This window comes from Pleurodeles waltl, chromosome 4_2, assembly GCF_031143425.1.
Source record: "Pleurodeles waltl isolate 20211129_DDA chromosome 4_2, aPleWal1.hap1.20221129, whole genome shotgun sequence".
In the NCBI taxonomy this organism is placed as follows: Eukaryota; Metazoa; Chordata; class Amphibia; order Caudata; family Salamandridae; genus Pleurodeles; species Pleurodeles waltl.
Window position 1 is genome coordinate 435,448,665 of NC_090443.1, and position 19,371 is coordinate 435,468,035.

General features: G+C 46.8%; 1 protein-coding gene across 4 annotated transcripts in view; it reads right to left on the bottom strand.

Moving 5' to 3' along the window:
• The window catches only part of ADGRE5 (adhesion G protein-coupled receptor E5), a 231,221-nt gene that overhangs the window by 86,310 nt on the left and 125,540 nt on the right, over window positions 1-19,371 (bottom strand). For all 4 annotated transcript variants that reach the window (XM_069231712.1, XM_069231710.1, XM_069231713.1 and 1 more), the window contains 2 exons: window positions 17,181-17,327; window positions 16,473-16,531 (listed from right to left, as the gene is read on the bottom strand). In XM_069231712.1, the coding sequence (XP_069087813.1) occupies window positions 16,473-16,531; window positions 17,181-17,327 (206 nt within the window). The remainder of the gene's footprint in view (window positions 1-16,472; window positions 16,532-17,180; window positions 17,328-19,371) is intronic.

Consider the following 19,371-nt stretch of genomic DNA (forward strand, 5'->3'; position numbering starts at 1 on the left):
CCTATGGTATAGTGCACCCTGCCTTAGGGCTGTAAGGCCTGCTAGAGGGGTGTCTTACCTATACTGCATAGGCAGTGAGAGGCTGGCATGGCACCCTGAGGGGAGTGCCATGTCGACTTACTCATTTTGTTCTCACTAGCACACACAGGCTTGTAAGCAGTGTGTCTGTGCTGAGTGAGGGGTCTCTAGGGTGGCATAAGACATGCTGCAGCCCTTAGAGACCTTTCTTGGCATCAGGGCCCTTGGTACTAGAAGTACCAGTTACAAGGGACTTATCTGAATGCCAGGGTGTGCCAATTGTGGATACAATGGTACATTTTAGGTGAAGGAACACTGGTGCTGGGGCCTGGTTAGCAGGGTCCCAGCACACTTCTCAGTCAAGTCAGCATCAGTATCAGGCAAAAAGTGGGGGGTAACTGCAACAGGGAGCCATTTCTTTACACAAGCCCCCCCCAGCCCACAGGCCAGGAGACTCAGCCCAAGCTGGGAGAGTCTTCCTAGTCTGTCAGGCGAGGAAGAGTAGGAGAAATAGGCTGGTTAGTTGCAGGGCCTACTCTGCCTTACATCCTTCTGTTCAGGTCATTCCCTTTGGGGAACTGACCCACTTCCACAGTGATAGGACCTAGTCTGAATTGCCTCTTGTCTGCCTCTTCAATGTCTCCACCCATTCTTTTTATTTTGGGTTTAGAGGTATCCACCTCTGCTAATCTTATCTTAGCCAGGGTCATCCCTAGCTTACCCAAAGAGGTTACCCAGAGCTGGAGTAACCCCACCATGACCAACAGGGTCAGGGGGCCTAACTTGCTATTTGGCATGGGGTCTGACCACCATGCCAAGGATAGTGCAGCCATAAAGGCTAACACCCAGCAGAGGCCACTGACAGCTGTCAGTGCCCAGAACCACACCTTTAGCTCTTCACCTAAAAGGGAAGGGGCTAAGTTACAGGCCTCTTTGGGTTCAGGCTGCCTGTCTGCTGTATTAGAGTGGGGGGTTACCACATCTTGTAGTAAACACCCTTCTTCCACTCTTTCTTCTGTTAGCTGAGGAGCCACCCACTCAGGTTTAACAGTTGCCTGACTAGCCAGGACTTCTTGTGGGTCAGGTTGGACTTTATCAGGGCCATTTTTGGAGTTCTCCCCTACTGGAGCAGAATCTCCTTGGCTTGCTGTAACCTTGGCTAAAGGTTGTCCACCCTTCCTACTCTGTTTTCTTTTCTTCTTCTTCTGGGGCCTGCTTGCATTTACTGCAGAGGCAGGACTTCCAGAATCCTTGGGAGAGGACTGGCACTGGACCAGTTCCTCTCTTGGGCTCTGACTAACCTCTGGGTAGTCATTTCCAAGGAGACAATCAAGGGGGAGGTCTGTACTGACTACTACCCTTCTCCAGCTAAGAGTGCCACCCACTTCTATGGGTACTAAAGCCACAGGCCTCTTAGTGACCCTGTCTAGGCTAACTCTTACCCTGGCAGTCTCACCTGGGATGTACTGGTTTGAGAGCACCAGCCTGTCATGCACAATAGTGTGACTGGCACAAGTGTCTCTCAGGGCAGTGGTTGGGATTCCATTCACCAGTAGGTGGTGGAAGTGTCTACTTCCCTCTGGAATCTCCAACTCACCTGTTGGGCCCTGTTTCCAGTTGAAGGCTATGAAGACCTCCTCATCTGAGGAGTCATCTCCCATGGCTACACTGGTTACCCCTGGAATTTTGTTCTGGGGTTTGTTTTTGGGACAAGAAGTGTCCTTGGTGTGGTGCCCAGACTGTTTACAGTTGTGGCACCATGCCTTAGTGGCATCCCAGTTCTTACCCTGGTACCCACCTTTGTTTTGGGTTGTGTCTTGGGGCCCACCCACCTGTTCTGGTTTTTGGGGGCCTACAGAGGACTCTTTTTCTTTGTTTCTAGTGTCACCCACTTTCTCCTGGGGAGTTTTTGTAACCCCTTTCTTTCGGTCACCCCCAGTGGAAGTTTTGGTTACCCTAGTCTTGACCCAGTGGTCTGCCTTCTTTCCCAATTCTTGGGGAGAAATTGGACCTAGGTCTACCAGATACTGATGCAACTTTTCATTGAAGCAGTTACTTAAAATGTGTTCTTTCATAAACAAATTATAAAGCCCAACATAGTCACACACTTCATTTCCAGTTAACCAACCATCTAGTGTTTTTACTGAGTAGTCTACAAAATCAACCCAGGTCTGGCTCGAGGATTTTTGAGAACCCCTGAATCTAATTCTATACTCCTCAGTGGAGAATCCAAAGCCCTCAATCAGGGTACCCTTCATGAGGTCATAAGATTCTGCATCTTTTCCAGAGAGTGTGAGGAGTCTATCCCTACACTTTCCAGTGAACATTTCCCAAAGGAGAGCACCCCAGTGAGATCTGTTTACTTTTCTGGTTACACAAGCCCTCTCAAAAGCTGTGAACCATTTGGTGATGTCATCACCATCTTCATATTTTGTTACAATCCCTTTGGGGATTTTTAGGATGTCAGGAGAATCTCTGACCCTATTTAAGTTGCTGCCACCATCGATGGGACCTAGGCCCATCTCTTTTCTTTCCCTTTCTATGGCTAGGAGCTGCTTTTCCAAAGCCAATCTTTTGACCATCCTGGCTAACAGGGGGTCATCTTCACTGGAGTTATCCTCAGTGATTTCAGAGGTGTTGGTCTCTCCTGTGAGGGAACCAGCATCTCTGACTATTATTTTTGGAGTCAGGGTTTGAGGGACCCTGTTCTCCCTAGATAGGACTGGTAGGGGGGAATTTTCCTCCAAGTCACTATCCTCTTCCTCTGAGTTGCCACCCTCAGAGGGGTTGGCCTTTTCAAACTCTGCCAAAAGCTCCTGGAGCTGTATTTTGGTAGGTTTGGGGCCCATTGTTATTTTCTTTATTTTACAGAGTGACCTTAGCTCCCTCATCTTAAGATGGAGGTAAGGTGTGGTGTCGAGTTCCACCACAGTCACATCTGTGCTAGACATTTTGCTTCTAAAAGTTGGAATACTTTTTAAGAATCTACAACTGGTTCTAGAATCTAATTCAAACTTTTAAAAACTTTTAAACTCTAAAAGAAATGCTAAACAGGGACTTAACACACAAGGCCCTAGCAGGACTTTTAAGAATTTAGAAAACTTTTCAAATTGCAAAAATCAATTTCTAATGACAATTTTGGAATTTGTCGTGTGATCAGGTATTGGCTGAGTAGTCCAGCAAATGCAAAGTCTTGTACCCCACCGCTGATCCACCAATGTAGGAAGTTGGCTCTGTATGTGCTATTTCAAAGTAAGGAATAGCATGCACAGAGTCCAAGGGTTCCCCTTAGAGGTAAAATAGTGGTAAAAAGAGATAATACTAATGCTCTATTTTGTGGTAGTGTGGTCGAGCAGTAGGCTTATCCAAGGAGTAGTGTTAAGCATTTGTTGTACATACACATAGACAATAAATGAGGTACACACACTCAGAGACAAATCCAGCCAATAGGTTTTTATATAGAAAAATATCTTTTCTTAGTTTATTTTAAGAACCACAGGTTCAAATTCTACATGTAATATCTCATTCGAAAGGTATTGCAGGTAAGTACTTTAGGAACTTCAAATCATCAAAATTGCATGTATACTTTTCAAGTTATACACAAATAGCTGTTTTAAAAGTGGACACTTAGTGCAATTTTCACAGTTCCTAGGGGAGGTAAGTATTTGTTAGGTTAACCAGGTAAGTAAGACACTTACAGGGCTTAGTTCTTGGTCCAAGGTAGCCCACCGTTGGGGGTTCAGAGCAACCCCAAAGTCACCACACCAGCAGCTCAGGGCCGGTCAGGTGCAGAGTTCAAAGTGGTGCCCAAAACACATAGGCTAGAATGGAGAGAAGGGGGTGCCCCGGTTCCGGTCTGCTTGCAGGTAAGTACCCGCGTCTTCGGAGGGCAGACCAGGGGGGTTTTGTAGGGCACCGGGGGGGACACAGGTCCACACAGAAATTTCACCCTCAGCGGCGCGGGGGCGGCCGGGCGCAGTGTAGAAACAAGCGTCGGGTTCGCAATGTTAGTCTATGAGAGATCTCGGGATCTCTTCAGCGCTGCAGGCAGGCAAGGGGGGGATTCCTCGGGGAAACCTCCACTTGGGCAAGGGAGAGGGACTCCTGGGGGTCACTTCTCCAGTGAAAGTCCGGTCCTTCAGGTCCTGGGGGCTGCGGGTGCAGGGTCTCTCCCAGGCGTCGGGACTTTAGGTTCAAAGAGTCGCGGTCAGGGGAAGCCTCGGGATTCCCTCTGCAGGCGGCGCTGTGGGGGTTCAGGGGGGACAGGTTTTGGTACTCACAGTATCAGAGTAGTCCTGGGGTCCCTCCTGAGGGGTTGGATCGCCACCAGCCGAGTCGGGGTCGCCGGGTGCAGTGTTGCAAGTCTCACGCTTCTTGCGGGGAGCTTGCAGGGTTCTTTAAAGCTGCTGGAAACAAAGTTGCAGCTTTTCTTGGAGCAGGTCCGCTGTCCTCGGGAGTTTCTTGTCTTTTCGAAGCAGGGGCAGTCCTCAGAGGATGTCGAGGTCGCTGGTCCCTTTGGAAGGCGTCGCTGGAGCAGGATCTTTGGAAGGCAGGAGACAGGCCGGTGAGTTTCTGGAGCCAAGGCAGTTGTCGTCTTCTGGTCTTCCGCTGCAGGGGTTTTCAGCTGGGCAGTCCTTCTTCTTGTAGTTGCAGGAATCTAATTTTCTAGGGTTCAGGGTAGCCCTTAAATACTAAATTTAAGGGCGTGTTTAGGTCTGGGGGGTTAGTAGCCAATGGCTACTAGCCCTGAGGGTGGGTACACCCTCTTTGTGCCTCCTCCCAAGGGGAGGGGGTCACAATCCTAACCCTATTGGGGGAATCCTCCATCTGCAAGATGGAGGATTTCTAAAAGTTAGAGTCACTTCAGCTCAGGACACCTTAGGGGCTGTCCTGACTGGCCAGTGACTCCTCCTTGTTGCTTTCTTTGTTCCCTCCAGCCTTGCCGCCAAAAGTGGGGGCCGTGGCCGGAGGGGGCGGGCAACTCCACTAAGCTGGAGTGCCCTGCTGGGCTGTGACAAAGGGGTGAGCCTTTGAGGCTCACCGCCAGGTGTCACAGCTCCTGCCTGGGGGAGGTGTTAGCATCTCCACCCAGTGCAGGCTTTGTTACTGGCCTCAGAGTGACAAAGGCACTCTCCCCATGGGGCCAGCAACATGTCTCTAGTGTGGCAGGCTGCTGGAACCAGTCAGCCTACACAGATAGTTGGTTAAGTTTCAGGGGGCACCTCTAAGGTGCCCTCTGTGGTGTATTTTACAATAAAATGTACACTGGTTTCAGTGTGCATTTATTGTGCTGAGAAGTTTGATACCAAACTTCCCAGTTTTCAGTGTAGCCATTATGGTGCTGTGGAGTTCGAGTAAAACAGACTCCCAGACCATATACTCTTATGGCTACCCTGCACTTACAATGTCTAAGGTTTTGTTTAGACACTGTAGGGGCACAGTGCTCATGCACTGGTACCCTCACCTATGGTATAGTGCACCCTGCCTTAGGGCTGTAAGGCCTGCTAGAGGGGTGTCTTACCTATACTGCATAGGCAGTGAGAGGCTGGCATGGCACCCTGAGGGGAGTGCCATGTCGACTTACTCATTTTGTTCTCACTAGCACACACAGGCTTGTAAGCAGTGTGTCTGTGCTGAGTGAGGGGTCTCTAGGGTGGCATAAGACATGCTGCAGCCCTTAGAGACCTTTCTTGGCATCAGGGCCCTTGGTACTAGAAGTACCAGTTACAAGGGACTTATCTGAATGCCAGGGTGTGCCAATTGTGGATACAATGGTACATTTTAGGTGAAGGAACACTGGTGCTGGGGCCTGGTTAGCAGGGTCCCAGCACACTTCTCAGTCAAGTCAGCATCAGTATCAGGCAAAAAGTGGGGGGTAACTGCAACAGGGAGCCATTTCTTTACAGGGTGTCAAAGGCCTGTTGGCATTCTACAGTCCAGTTTACTTTCTTGGGCATTTTCTTGGAGGTGAGTTCTGTGAGGGCTGTCACAATGGATCCATATCCCTTCACAAACCTCCTATAGTACCCAGTCGAGCCAAGGAATGCCCTGACTTGGGTCTGGGTTTTGGAGCTGCCCAGTCTAGAATAGTCTGGATCTTAGGCTGGAGTGGCTGAACTTGGCCTCCACCTACAAGGTGTCCCAAGTAAACCACAGTTCCCTGCCCTATCTGACATTTGGATGCCTTGATAGAGAGGCCTGCAGATTGCAGAGCCTTCAAAACCTTCTTCAGGTGGACCAGGTGATCCTGCCAGTTGGAGCTAAAGACAGCAATATCATCAAGATAAGCTGCACTAAAGGACTCCAACCCAGCAAGGACTTGATTCACCAACCTTTGGAAGGTGGCAGGGGCATTCTTTAAACCAAAGGGCATAACAGTAAACTGATAATGCCCATCAGGTGTGGAGAATGCTGTTTTCTCTTTTGCTCCAGGTGCCATTTTGATTTGCCAGTACCCTGCTGTTAAGTCAAAGGTACTTAAGAATTTGGCAGCACCTAATTTGTCAATCAGCTCGTCAGCTCTAGGAATGGGATGGGCATCTGTCTTGGTGACAGAATTAAGGCCTCTGTAGTCCACACAAAACCTCATCTCTCTCTTTCCTTCTTTGGTGTGAGGTTTGGGGACTAAGACCACTGGGCTAGCCCAGGGGCTGTCAGAGTACTCAATTACTCCCAATTCCAGCATCGTGTGGACTTCCACCTTGATGCTTTCCTTAACTTGATCAGACTGTCTGAAGATTTTGTTTTTGACGGGCATGCTGTCTCCTGTGTCCACATCATGGGTACACAGGTGTGTCTGACCAGGGGTTAGGGAAAAGAGCTCAGCAAACTGTTGTAGGACCTTCCTACAGTCAGCTTGCTGTTGGCCAGAGAGGGTGTCTGAATAGATCACTCCATCCACTGAGCCATCTTTAGGGTCTGATGAGAGGAGATCAGGGAGAGGCTCACTCTCAGCTTCCTGGTCCTCATCTGTTACCATCAACAGATTCACATCAGCCCTATCATGGAAGAGTTTTAGGTGGTTTACATGGATCACCCTCTTGGGGCTCCTGCTTGTGCCTAGGTCCACCAGGTAGGCGACCTGACTCTTCTTTTCCAGGATTGGGTAAGGGCCACTCCATTTGTCCTGAAGTGCCCTGGGAGCCACAGGCTCCAAAACCCATACTTTCTGCCCTGGTTGAAATTCAACCAGTGCAGCCTTTTGATCATACCAACACTTCTGGAGCTGTTGGCTGGCCTCAAGGTTTTTGCTTGCCTTTTCCAAGTACTCTGCCATCCTTGAGCAAAGGCCAAGTACATAGTCCACTATGTCTTGTTTAGGCTCATGAAGAGGTCTCTCCCAGCCTTCTTTCACAAGAGCTAGTGGTCCCCTTACAGGGTGGCCAAACAGAAGTTCAAAGGGTGAGAACCCTACTCCCTTCTGAGGCACCTCTCTGTAAGCGAAAAGCAGACATGGCAGGAGGACATCCCATCTCCTTTTGAGTTTTTCTGGGAGCCCCATGATCATGCCCTTTAATGTCTTGTTGAATCTCTCAACAAGGCCATTAGTTTGTGGATGATATGGTGTAGTGAATTTATAAGTCACTCCACATTCATTCCACATGTGTTTTAGGTATGCTGACATGAAGTTGGTACCTCTGTCAGACACCACCTCCTTAGGGAAGCCCACTCTGGTAAAGATACCAATGAGGGCCTTGGCTACTGCAGGGGCAGTAGTCGACCTAAGGGGAATAGCTTCAGGATACCTAGTAGCATGGATGTACATATTTCCTGAGGCTGTGGGAGGTTCCAGTGGACCCACTATGTCCACACCCACTCTTTCAAAGGGGACCCCCACCACTGGAAGTGGAATGAGGGGGGCCTTTGGATGTCCACCTGTCTTACCACTGGCTTGACAGGTGGGACAGGAGGTGCAAAACTCCTTAACCTTCTGGGACATGTTGGGCCAGTAGAAGTGGTTGACTAACCTCTCCCACGTCTTGGTTTGTCCCAAATGCCCAGCAAGGGGAATATCATGGGCTAAGGTCAGAATAAACTCTCTGAACCCCTGAGGCACTACCACTCTCCTAGTGGCACCAGGTTTGGGATCTCTTGCCTCAGTGTACAGGAGTCCATCTTCCCAATAGACCCTATGTGTTCCATTTTTCTTGCCTTTGGACTCTTCAGCAGCTTGCTGCCTAAGGCCTTCAAGAGAGGGACAGGTTTCTTGTCCCTTACACAACTCCTCCCTTGAGGGTCCCCCTGGGCCCAAGAGCTCAACCTGATAAGGTTCCAGCTCCATAGGCTCAGTTCCCTCAGAGGGCAGAACTTCTTCCTGAGAAGAGAGGCTCTCTTTTTCTTGTTGTGTTGCAGCTGGTTTCCCAGCTGACTTTCCTTTTCTCTTGGTAGGCTGGGCCTTTCTTCCAGACTCCAGCTCTACTTTTTCACCCTGTGCCTTGCACTGTGCCCTTGTTTTGACACACACCAGTTCAGGGATACCCAGCATGGCTGCATGGGTTTTCAGTTCTACCTCAGCCCATGCTGAGGACTCCAGGTCATTTCCAAGCAAACAGTCTACTGGGATATTTGAGGAGACCACCACCTGTTTCAGGCCATTGACCCCTCCCCACTCTAAAGTTACCATAGCCATGGGATGTACTTTAGTCTGATTGTCAGCGTTGGTGACTGGATAAGTTTGTCCAGCCAGGTATTGGCCAGGGGAAACCAGTTTCTCTGTCACCATAGCGACACTGGCACCTGTATCCCTCAGGCCCTCTACACTTGTCCCATTAATTAAGAGCTGCTGCCTGTATTTTTGCATGTTAGGGGGCCAGGCAGCCAGTGTGGCTAAATCCACCCCACCCTCAGAGACTAATGTAGCTTCAGTGTGACACCTGATTTGCTCTGGGCACACTGTTGATCCCACTTGGAGACTGGCCATTCCAGTTTTAGCTGGAGTGGAGTTAGAAGTGGTATCTTTCTTGGGACAGGCCTTGTCTCCAGTTTGGTGTCCAGACTGACTACAGCTACGACACCAGGCCTTTTTGGGATCAAAGTTTTTACCCTTGTACCCAGAATTGTTTTGTGAAGAGGCTCTGGGCCCACCCGCCTGTGCAGGTTTTTGGGGGCCTGTAGAAGACTCTTTACTATTTTTGTTTTTGGCTGTCTCACCACCTTTCCCCTGGGGAGGTTTTGTGACCCCTTTCTTTTGGTCACCCCCTGTGGAAGTTTTGGACACCCTAGCCTTGACCCAATGGTCCGCCTTCTTTCCCAATTCTTGGGGAGAAATTGGTCCTAGGTCTACCAGATGCTGATGCAGTTTATCATTGAAACAATTACTTAATAGGTGTTCTTTCACAAATAAATTGTACAGCCCATCATAATTACTTACACCACTGCCTTGAATCCAACCATCTAGTGTTTTTACTGAGTAGTCTACAAAGTCAACCCAGGTCTGGCTCGAGGATTTTTGAGCCCCCCTGAATCTAATCCTATACTCCTCAGTGTAGAATCCAAAGCCCTCAATCAGGGTACCCTTCATGAGGTCATAAGATTCTGCATCTTTTCCAGAGAGTGTGAGGAGTCTATCCCTACACTTTCCTGTGAACATTTCCCAAAGGAGAGCACCCCAGTAAGATTTGTTCACTTTTCTGGTTACACAAGCCCTCTCAAAAGCTGTGAACCATTTGGTGATGTCATCACCATCTTCATATTTAGTTACAATCCCTTTAGGGATTTTCAACATGTCAGGAGAATCTCTGACCCTATTTATGTTGCTGCTACCATTGATGGGTCCTAGGCCCATCTCTTGTCTTTCCCTTTCCATGGCTAGGATCTGTCTTTCCAAAGCCAATCTTTTGGCCATCCTGGCTAACTGGATGTCCTCTTCACTGGAGTTATCCTCAGTGATTTCAGAGAGGTTGGTCCCTCCTGTGAGGGAACCAGCATCTCTGACTATGATTTGTGGAGTCAGGGCTTGAGAGGCCCTGTCTTCCCTAGATAGGACTGGTAGGGGGGAATCACCCTCCAAGTCACTATCATCATCCTCTGTGTTGCCATCCTCAGAGGGGTTGGCTCTTTCAAACTCTGCCAAAAGCTCCTGGAGCTGTAGTTTGGAAGGTCTGGGGCCCATTACTATTTTCTTTAGTGTACAGAGTGACCTTAGCTCCCTCATCTTAAGATGGAGGTAAGGTGTGGTGTCGAGTTCCACCACATTCATCTCTGCACTAGACATTATGCTTCTAAAAGTTGGAATACTTTTTAAGAATCTAAAACTAGTTCTAGGTTCTAATTCAAACTTTTACCAAACTTTTAAACTCTAAAAGGGAAATGCTAACAGGGACTAACACAAGGCCCTAGCAGGACTTTTAAGAATTTAGAAAAATTTCAAATTGCAAAAAATCAAGTTCTAATGACAATTTTTGGAATTTGTCGTGTGATCAGGTATTGGCTGAGTAGTCCAGCAAATGCAAAGTCTTATACCCCACCGCTGATCCACCAATGTAGGAAGTTGGCTCTGTATGCACTATTTCAAAGTAAGGAATAGTATGCACAGAGTCCAAGGGTTCCCCTTAGAGGTAAGATAGTGGCAAAAAGAGATAATACTAATGCTCTATTTTGTGGTAGTGTGGTCGAGCAGTAGGCTTATCAAAGGAGTAGTGTTAAGCATTTGTTGTACATACACACAGGCAATAAATGAGGAACACACACTCAGAGACAAATCCAGCCAATAGGTTTTGTTATAGAAAAATATATTTTCTTTGTTTATTTTAAGAACCACAGGTTCAAATTCTACATGTAATATCTCATTTGAAAGGTATTGCAGGAAAGTACTTCAGGAACTTTAAATCATTACATTAGCATGTATACTTTTTACATAAAACACAATAAGCTGTTTTAAAAGTGGACACAGTGCAATTTTCACAGTTCCTGGGGGAGGTAAGTTTTTGTTAGTTTTGTCAGGTAAGTAAATCACTTACAAGTCTCAGGTTTGGGTCCAAGGTAGCCCACCGTTGGGGGTTCAGAGCAACCCCAAAGTTACCACACCAGCAGCTCAGGGCCGGTCAGGTGCAGAGGTCAAAGAGGTGCCCAAAACATATAGGCTTCAATGAAGAGAAGGGGGTGCCCCGGTTCCGGTCTGCCAGCAGGTAAGTACCCGCGTCTTCGGAGGGCAGACCAGGGGGGTTTTGTAGGGCACCGGGGGGGACACAAGTCAGCACAAAAAGTACACCCTCAGCAGCGCGGGGGCGGCCGGGTGCAGTGTGCAAACACGCGTCGGGTTTTCAATGATGTTCAATGAGAGACCAAGGGATCTCTTCAGCGGTGCAGGCAGGCAAGGGGGGGGCTCCTCGGGGTAGCCACCACCTGGGCAAGGGAGAGGGCCTCTTGGGGGTCACTCCTGCACAGAAGTTCCGTTCCTTCAGGTGCTGGGGGCTGCGGGTGCAGGGTCTTTTCCAGCCGTCGGGACTTTAGGTTCAGGCAGTCGCGGTCAGGGGGAGCCTCGGGATTCCCTCTGCAGGCGTCGCTGTGGGGGCTCAGGGGGGACAACTTTGGTTACTCACGGTCTTGGAGTCGCCGGAGGGTCCTCCCTGAGGTGTTGGTTCTCCACCAGTCGAGTCGGGGTCGCCGGGTGCAGTGTTGCAAGTCTCACGCTTCTTGCGGGGAGTTGCAGGGGTCTTTAAATCTGCTCCTTTGAAACAAAGTTGCAGTCTTTTGGAGCAGGGCCGCTGTCCTCGGGAGTTCCTTGTTTTTCTTGAAGCAGGGCAGTCCTCTGAGGATTCAGAGGTCGCTGGTCCTTTGGAAAGCGTCGCTGGAGCAGGTTTCTTTGGAAGGCAGGAGGCAGGCCGGTAGGACTGGGGCCAAAGCAATTGGTGTCTTCTGTTCTTCCTCTGCAGGGGTTTTTCAGCTCAGCAGTCTTCTTCTTCTTGTAGTTTCAGGAATCTAAATTCTTAGGTTCAGGGAAGCCCTTAAATACTAAATTTAAGGGTGTGTTTAGGTCTGGGGGGTTAGTAGCCAATGGCTACTAGCCCTGAGGGTGGGTACACCCTCTTTGTGCCTCCTCCCAAGGGGAGGGGGTCACATCCCTAATCCTATTGGGGAATCCTCCATCTGCAAGATGGAGGATTTCTAAAAGTTAGAGTCACTTCAGCTCAGGACACCTTAGGGGCTGTCCTGACTGGCCAGTGACTCCTCCTTGTTATTCTCATTATTTCCTCCGGCCTTGCCGCCAAAAGTGGGGGCCGTGGCCTGAGGGGGCGGGCAACTCCACTAGCTGGAGTGCCCTGCGGTGCTGGCACAAAGGGGTGAGCCTTTGAGGCTCACCGCCAGGTGTGACAGCTCCTGCCTGGGGGAGGTGTTAGCATCTCCACCCAGAGCAGGCTTTGTTACTGGCCTCAGAGTGACAAAGGCACTCTCCCCATGGGGCCAGCAACATGTCTCGGTTGTGGCAGGCTGCTGGAACTAGTCAGCCTACACAGATAGTCGATTAAGGTTTCAGGGGGCACCTCTAAGGTGCCCTCTGGGGTGTATTTCACAATAAAATGTACACTGGCATCAGTGTGCATTTATTGTGCTGAGAAGTTTGATACCAAACTTCCCAGTTTTCAGTGTAGCCATTATGGTGCTGTGGAGTCCGTGTTTGACAGACTCCCAGACCATATACCCGTATGGCTACCCTGCACTTACAATGTCTAAGGTTTGGCTTAGACACTGTAGGGGCACAGTACTCATGTACTGGTGCCCTCACCTATGGTATAGTGCACCCTGCCTTAGGGCTGTAAGGCCTACTAGAGGGGTGACTTATCTATACTGCATAAGCAGTGTGAGGTTGGCATGGCACCCTGAGGGGAGTGCCATGTCGACTTACTCGTTTTTGTTCTCACCAGCACACACAAGCTGACAAGCAGTGTGTCTGTGCTGAGTGAGGGGTCCCCAGGGTGGCATAAGATATGCTGCAGCCCTTAGAGACCTTCCCTGGCATCAGGGCCCTTGGTACCAGGGGTACCAGTTACAAGGGACTTACCTGGATGCCAGGGTGTGCCAATTGTGGAATCAAAAGTACAGGTTAGGGAAAGAACACTGGTGCTGGGGCCTGGTTAGCAGGCCTCAGCACACTTTCAATTCAAAACATAGCATCAGCAAAGGCAAAAAGTCAGGGGGTAACCATGCCAAGGAGGCATTTCCTTACAGGTGGGAAGTAAGGTACAGGTAGATAAAGCGATGGGCTGAGGACTGGATAATTTGGGGGTGAAGCTTGGTGTTGTAAGGAGGTTTATTGGTAGTAGAGGGGCATAGTGGTATTTTTTTCTGCTTTTGAATAGGCAAGCTGCTGCTTCCTGGAGATGTAAGTGTACAGCATGATTGTTACTCCAGGTGTGAACCAGAAGTCTGTTTTTGCTGGTAGATAGGCTGGACAGCCTAGTTAACTTACTTTTTAATCATACTTTGCATCTCTGTGAAATGCTTTATGTTGTGTTTCGTGATGGAATTGGTGATTGATGTTATCACAAATATTTTACAGGCGAACTATGCTTTGAAAACTATTAAAGGACTGTAGTCTCTGCAAACGTCTTGATATCTTGTGTGAAAACTCTGCTTTTTTGTTCAAAGCAGACTGCTTACTATTAGAAAGACATTTCGCTGTAAGATATACAGCCATTGGAAGGTTAGCAAGCACCTTATTTTGGAGTAACTCACCGAAGACCCTCAAAGATTTAAATGCAATGATTATAGTCCTGGATTTTTTCCAGAACATTAAGTGGTTGGTGAAAACGAAATTTTTACCTGAAATGGTAATTCTGCTCATTATCCTTGGTGCCACTGTTCAGGTTCAGTTACTGTAAACAATGTGCCTACACCTACACACTACCCTGATCAATGCTCAACCATATGTCATAGGAATCTTACATTAATTATAATTGGAAGCAACTATCTGACAGCTCCTTTTCTTTCTGAAAGCCAGTACAAGAATTCTGCATTGTAAAGAGGGAGAAATTCTGCAAGTGATTTCATTGTATTGCAGAGACAGCCTTAATTTCTCTAAGTGAAATAGACTTCATAGTGAATATTATTCCCCGCTTCTTCTCTTGCATGCTCTTTCTTCCTTATCCAAAGTTGAGAATGGAGGGAAAACTGGACATCTATAATTACTTATGTCTACAGCTGACTATGCACATATATTAGCTATAATACTGTGCATGATATCTAAGCCATTAGCTATTGATAACTCAATGTGTGACCTATAACAAGTAAACAGAGCTTGTTCAATTAGAGAGGACTTCATACTCCATATCAGATGGGTGCTAACCAGGCAGCAGACAGTTTTTGGTTGCTGCTCTGTCTACCCATGTCTCTCAATCCCCAGCCTCCTTTAGATTGCGGGGAAGGGTTTTCCACAGAACCACAGCTGCCTCTGCCTGATGGTAAACCATCTCAGTGGATCCAGAGCCCGCAAGAATGGTGTCAAATGGAATGCCTCACTTGGGGCAGTCCTTCCTGTGTCATTCCTGCCTTTATTTTTCCAGTCTCAGTCCATCAGGCTAACCATGGCAATTGAACATGAAAAGTCCACAAGTGCTTTCCTGAGGATTGGAGAAAGCTCCGAGCCCATTACGGACATTTCATTTGTGTTTCCAAAGAAAACCCCCCTCTTTAGGCATCTGTACCTGATAAAAAACAAAAGTGACAAGGGGGTTGTCATTTTACCATTGTTTTGTGGGCATGCCATCATTTTTTTGTTGCAGCTCCCACCATCAAACATCAAATCTTGCCTAGGTTGTCAGAAGCAGGATCTTTTCCTACACAGAGGTATAGTGGATGGCCCATCTGACCCCAAATGATAGGATGAGAAAATGTATCAACATTTGCCTATGGCTCAGCTGGAATAGTTTCCCGAATCAAACCCAGACCCACTCCAGCAGGAGCAGGTGCTTATATTGGATGTGGCTGAGATTGAGAACATATTCATTTAATCTGCTATAATGTTGAGAAATGTTTCTGACATCATCACATTTATGTTGGCATCAGTCTTATTTTCCTGACCTGTTCTCTAGTCCATAGCTTTTGGTTGCCTCTTCTTTTCCTGAGGACATTTGGGAGGTGGATGATTCTACCCTGTACACAGGACTGTGCAATGACAGTACAAAGTATCGAAAAGAATCTGTCATTTCACTAGTGTGAACAATTTTGTAAACTAATGGTGTGAGCACCTGAATTTACATCAAAAACATATGAGGGATTTGGCCCAAATCTAGAGGTGGTGGAGCGGAATATGTTCAAGATACAAATTTGATGATGGACCACATTCAGATCGATAGAATGATGACTTAATGTTTAAGCCTCCATTGCAGAAGTACTAATCAACTTGTCAACTGAACAGGGAGGAATAATTATTTTTTCTGGATCAGAAATAAGAAATTGCCTCAGAATGAAACACAAAGATGAGGGGTGGAATGCTTGCACAAGTCTCAGCCACTGCTCTAATTGGTCTGTAGCCTATTAAAATGCACCTTTTTAATGCCCACTATTCCATTGCAATCAGGGACTAGTTATGCAAATCAGGCTTGATCCTGCCCCGTCAGGAAGAATCCAGCCAAAACTGCCAGACCAGGTCCCTCTTAGACAAGACAAGCAACCGCAGAGCAGCTTCAGACTTGTTTGGCTTCACCAGAGTAGTGCAACTTGAGTCTTGTGGCACGGCAAGCATGGGATCCATGCCTGGGCATACCTGTTGCAGTTGGCACTCGACACTGAAACACAAAGGTGATGAATTTAATTCTTAAATATCTCAGCCACTTGCAGTTGCTAAGAACAAAGTCAAACAAACAAGTGTGGTGGGTAAAGTGCTTGAATTAATCTCAGCCGTTGGTGACTGCCTGGTGTTGCATTCCAGTTTAGTTTTTTTATGCATTTAAAGGACAAGCTTTCATCATATAAAGATTCCCCATATATTAAACATACACTTTATCTAAGGCAGCTCCTAAGAATGGCTTGGTGCATTCTATGGAAGTCTAGGCAATCATGAGTTTTATGTGTGGCCGAGGGAGGCAGCATACTTTTGAGTTTTTACCTAATAAGAAATGTCAAGGGAACAAAATGCCGGAGAAAGAAAGGAAAGCACCATTGGTGAAGAGCCTGCCTGATGGTAGGAAAATACAAGAACTGGGGGAGGTGGTGCAATGGCAGGAGTCAGGGTTTGGGAGGCTGTGAGGCACTCTTGCTAGTGTGCATCTTAGAAATTTAATGATACAGACTATTTAAGAAATGCCTTTTCTGGTCCTACCTGCTATGCATTGCAATTCCTTAAAAGAATGCTAAACTGGTGTCTTCTACAATACAAGTAATAGAGTCACCATCTTAAGTCGACGGTTATTTGACCCTTTTGTCCAAACATATACCATGAGATTGTACAAAAATTCTGTAAGGTACTGGCCTTCAAGTACAACCATATGAGAATCCAACCATTGTTTGTGACTTACATTTGTCTGTGGACAGGGAGTGCTAGTGTGGGAGGCGGCTGGACTGCGGCAGTTGATTCCTGAGAATAGAAACAAATAGTGTTTATTGTAAAGGACTGCAGTTTGTGGAGCTGGATATCCATTCATATCCTAACATACAGATTATATACTCAATGCTGTGGCCAGGAACATGAACCTACGTTGGTCAGCCTGTTTCAGCTTTCTATTTTGTACATCATACCGTGTTAGTCTCTCTGGTTCATGAGAAAGGTAATGTCTGCTTCAAGTGCTTCATAAGTACAAAAAAGGACACAAATGTGTCATAAATAGGTAGCCTTCATAGTCGGCAACCCTGGCATTCACAGCACTGGTGGTAGGCTCACAACAAAACCTATTGTTGATGCCTCTTTATGCTGCTTTCTTTCTCCACCCTTCACTTCCTGTCTCTTGATATCACTCTTTAAGATTTTCTCATGTTGTCTTTATTTTCATATCTTTTTATTCTTCCTCTTACTTCTCTTTTGTGCCTTTTTCTTGCGATCTGGGTACAAGTCTGATGATGAAAAATAAGTACTTATCCCCAAAAATGAGTTCTGGTGCCCCACACCTGCAATGAATGTCACAAATTAAGGACTGTCTATTTTTCCTGACTTGCAAATGCAAAACCAGTGCGAACAGGGAACCCCGAGCTACTAAGAAAATAATCTCTGTAAATAGCTAAATACTCACTCAGGCATGAGGTTTGGTTTGTCCAATCTCCAAATCCAGTGGAAGGGACACTTTTTTCATCGCATTTGCAAGTATAGTCCCCAGGCTTGTTGGTGCACTTCGCATTAGGACCACATATACTAGCATTGGTTCTACACTCATCAATATCTAGGAAATAAAATTGAATAAATTGAATGTTAGATTGAGTAAGAGATAAATAAAGTGGTTACTTACCTGTAATAATCGTTTTATTGCTTTAAAGTGTTTTATATTCACATGTTATGCATTATGCAAATGGATGTCTCAGGAACTGTACTTGTTTATGACAGGTTTAAGTTTGGGCACAGGGAGAGTCATCATTACTTACTATGACATTGACTGCGCCAACACATCACCACCGTTTTCGGTTCTTTTCTTTTTTCACAGTGACTACAGGCTCCTCTTTTTCACTTGGGAGGTGATAGATTCCATGCGTCACATGTGAACCTAGAAGAGTTTTAAGCTTCAAAACTATTGGTCCTTTTGTAGCATGATCTAAGTCACATGCTGTGCATTTGTTATGTAGCTGTATTTCACCCCCTCGAGAAGGTGGGATTGAAAGATGAGCAGTGTCAAAAATAATTTAATACTGTCTGACCTACTTAAGTGTCTCTTTGTGAATAAATGTCAACATAATGTTTTATACATTTGTGACCAGAAGATCATGTAGTGGATGTACATATGGCATTTAAGGAAACATTTCCCTTAAACACCAATGTTTTTTTTTTCCTTCCTTGTTCCACAAGTTTTTGGTTTAGCATCATGAAACTTATTAATGAATAATGTGTACATTCCACCCTACCAAGCAACGAATATGCTTAGAAGCATATGCAACAATGAACGGTTTTGATAGTATAGACACTGTCTCCTCTATGTAGTATATGATTTATCTTCTTACACTTAGGTCCTGATTCACAAAGGTAAAGTTACACTTTTGTATAAGTTTACCATTTTTATTTTTTGTAGTATTCCCAAACTACAAGTTAATAGTAAGTTTACAGCTGCAGATACTCCGTAGTCAGGGCAGAGAACTCAACACATGAAAAGATAGGGCAAATATATTGTTTTATGTGCGCAGTTCTCTGCTTCACTGCGGAGTTTCCATAGTGTAAGTTTACCTTTGTGAGTCAAGTCCCTAACATATGTAAAGTTTTTTTCAGCTGAATTAGCAGGATTTTGGAACAAGCATTGGCAGAGCCAAGAGGTCTGTCCTATGCAGGAGCTATTGGTTTTGCCAATATGTTTAGCTATTTTACACACCTGCGTGGATACTGTTCAGCATTACTAAAAGTTAGTGGCATAAAAGAGAATGGCGTGGAGTGTCGTGGAGTGAGATAGAGTGTCGTGGAGTGAGATAGGGTGTCGTAGAGTGAAGTGGTGTGTCACAGAGTGGAACGTTGTAGAGCAGAGTGCAGCGACACAGAGTAGAGTAAAGTAATGTGGAGAGGCCTGGGGGAGTTAAGTGGAGTAGAGTAGACGGACATAAAGAGGAGTAGATTGTCTAGAGAGGAGTGGCATAGAGTGGTGTAGTGTAGTAGAGTGAAATGGCACAGAGTGGAGTACAGTGTGGTGACACAGAGTGGACTGATGCAGAGCAGAATGACATGAGTGGTGTAGAGAGAGTTCCGTAGAGTGGAGCAGAGTGTCGTATAGTGGCATAGAGTGGCATATACTGGAGAAGTGTTGCAGAGTGGGGGGTGTGGAGGGGCATAGACTGGGGTAAAGTGTTGCACAGTGGCACAGAGTGGAGTAAGTTGTCAGAGTGGAGTGGCGTGGTGTGAAGTAGCATAGTGTAGAGTGGAGTAAAGTGTCATAGAGAGGAGTGAAGTTGAGTGGAGGGGCGTAAAGTGGAATGGCATAGAGTGGAGTGTTGGAGAGTGAAGGGAAGAGTGTTGAGTGGAGTGACGTTTCACAGAAAATAGTGAAGTTGATTGTAGTGGAGGGGTGTAAGGCGGAATGGCATAGAGTGGAGGGTTGGAGAGTAAAGGGAAGGGGAGTGGAATGGCCTGTTTCACAGTAGAGAGGAGTGGCATACAGTGGAGTCTCGTGTCATAGAGTGGAGTGGCATAAAGTGGAGTGGTGTGTCATGGCGTGTCATGGTCTAGAGTGGAGCGGTGTGTCAGAGTAGAGTGGAGGGGTGCACAGTGAAGTGGTGTAGAGTAGAGTGGCGTGA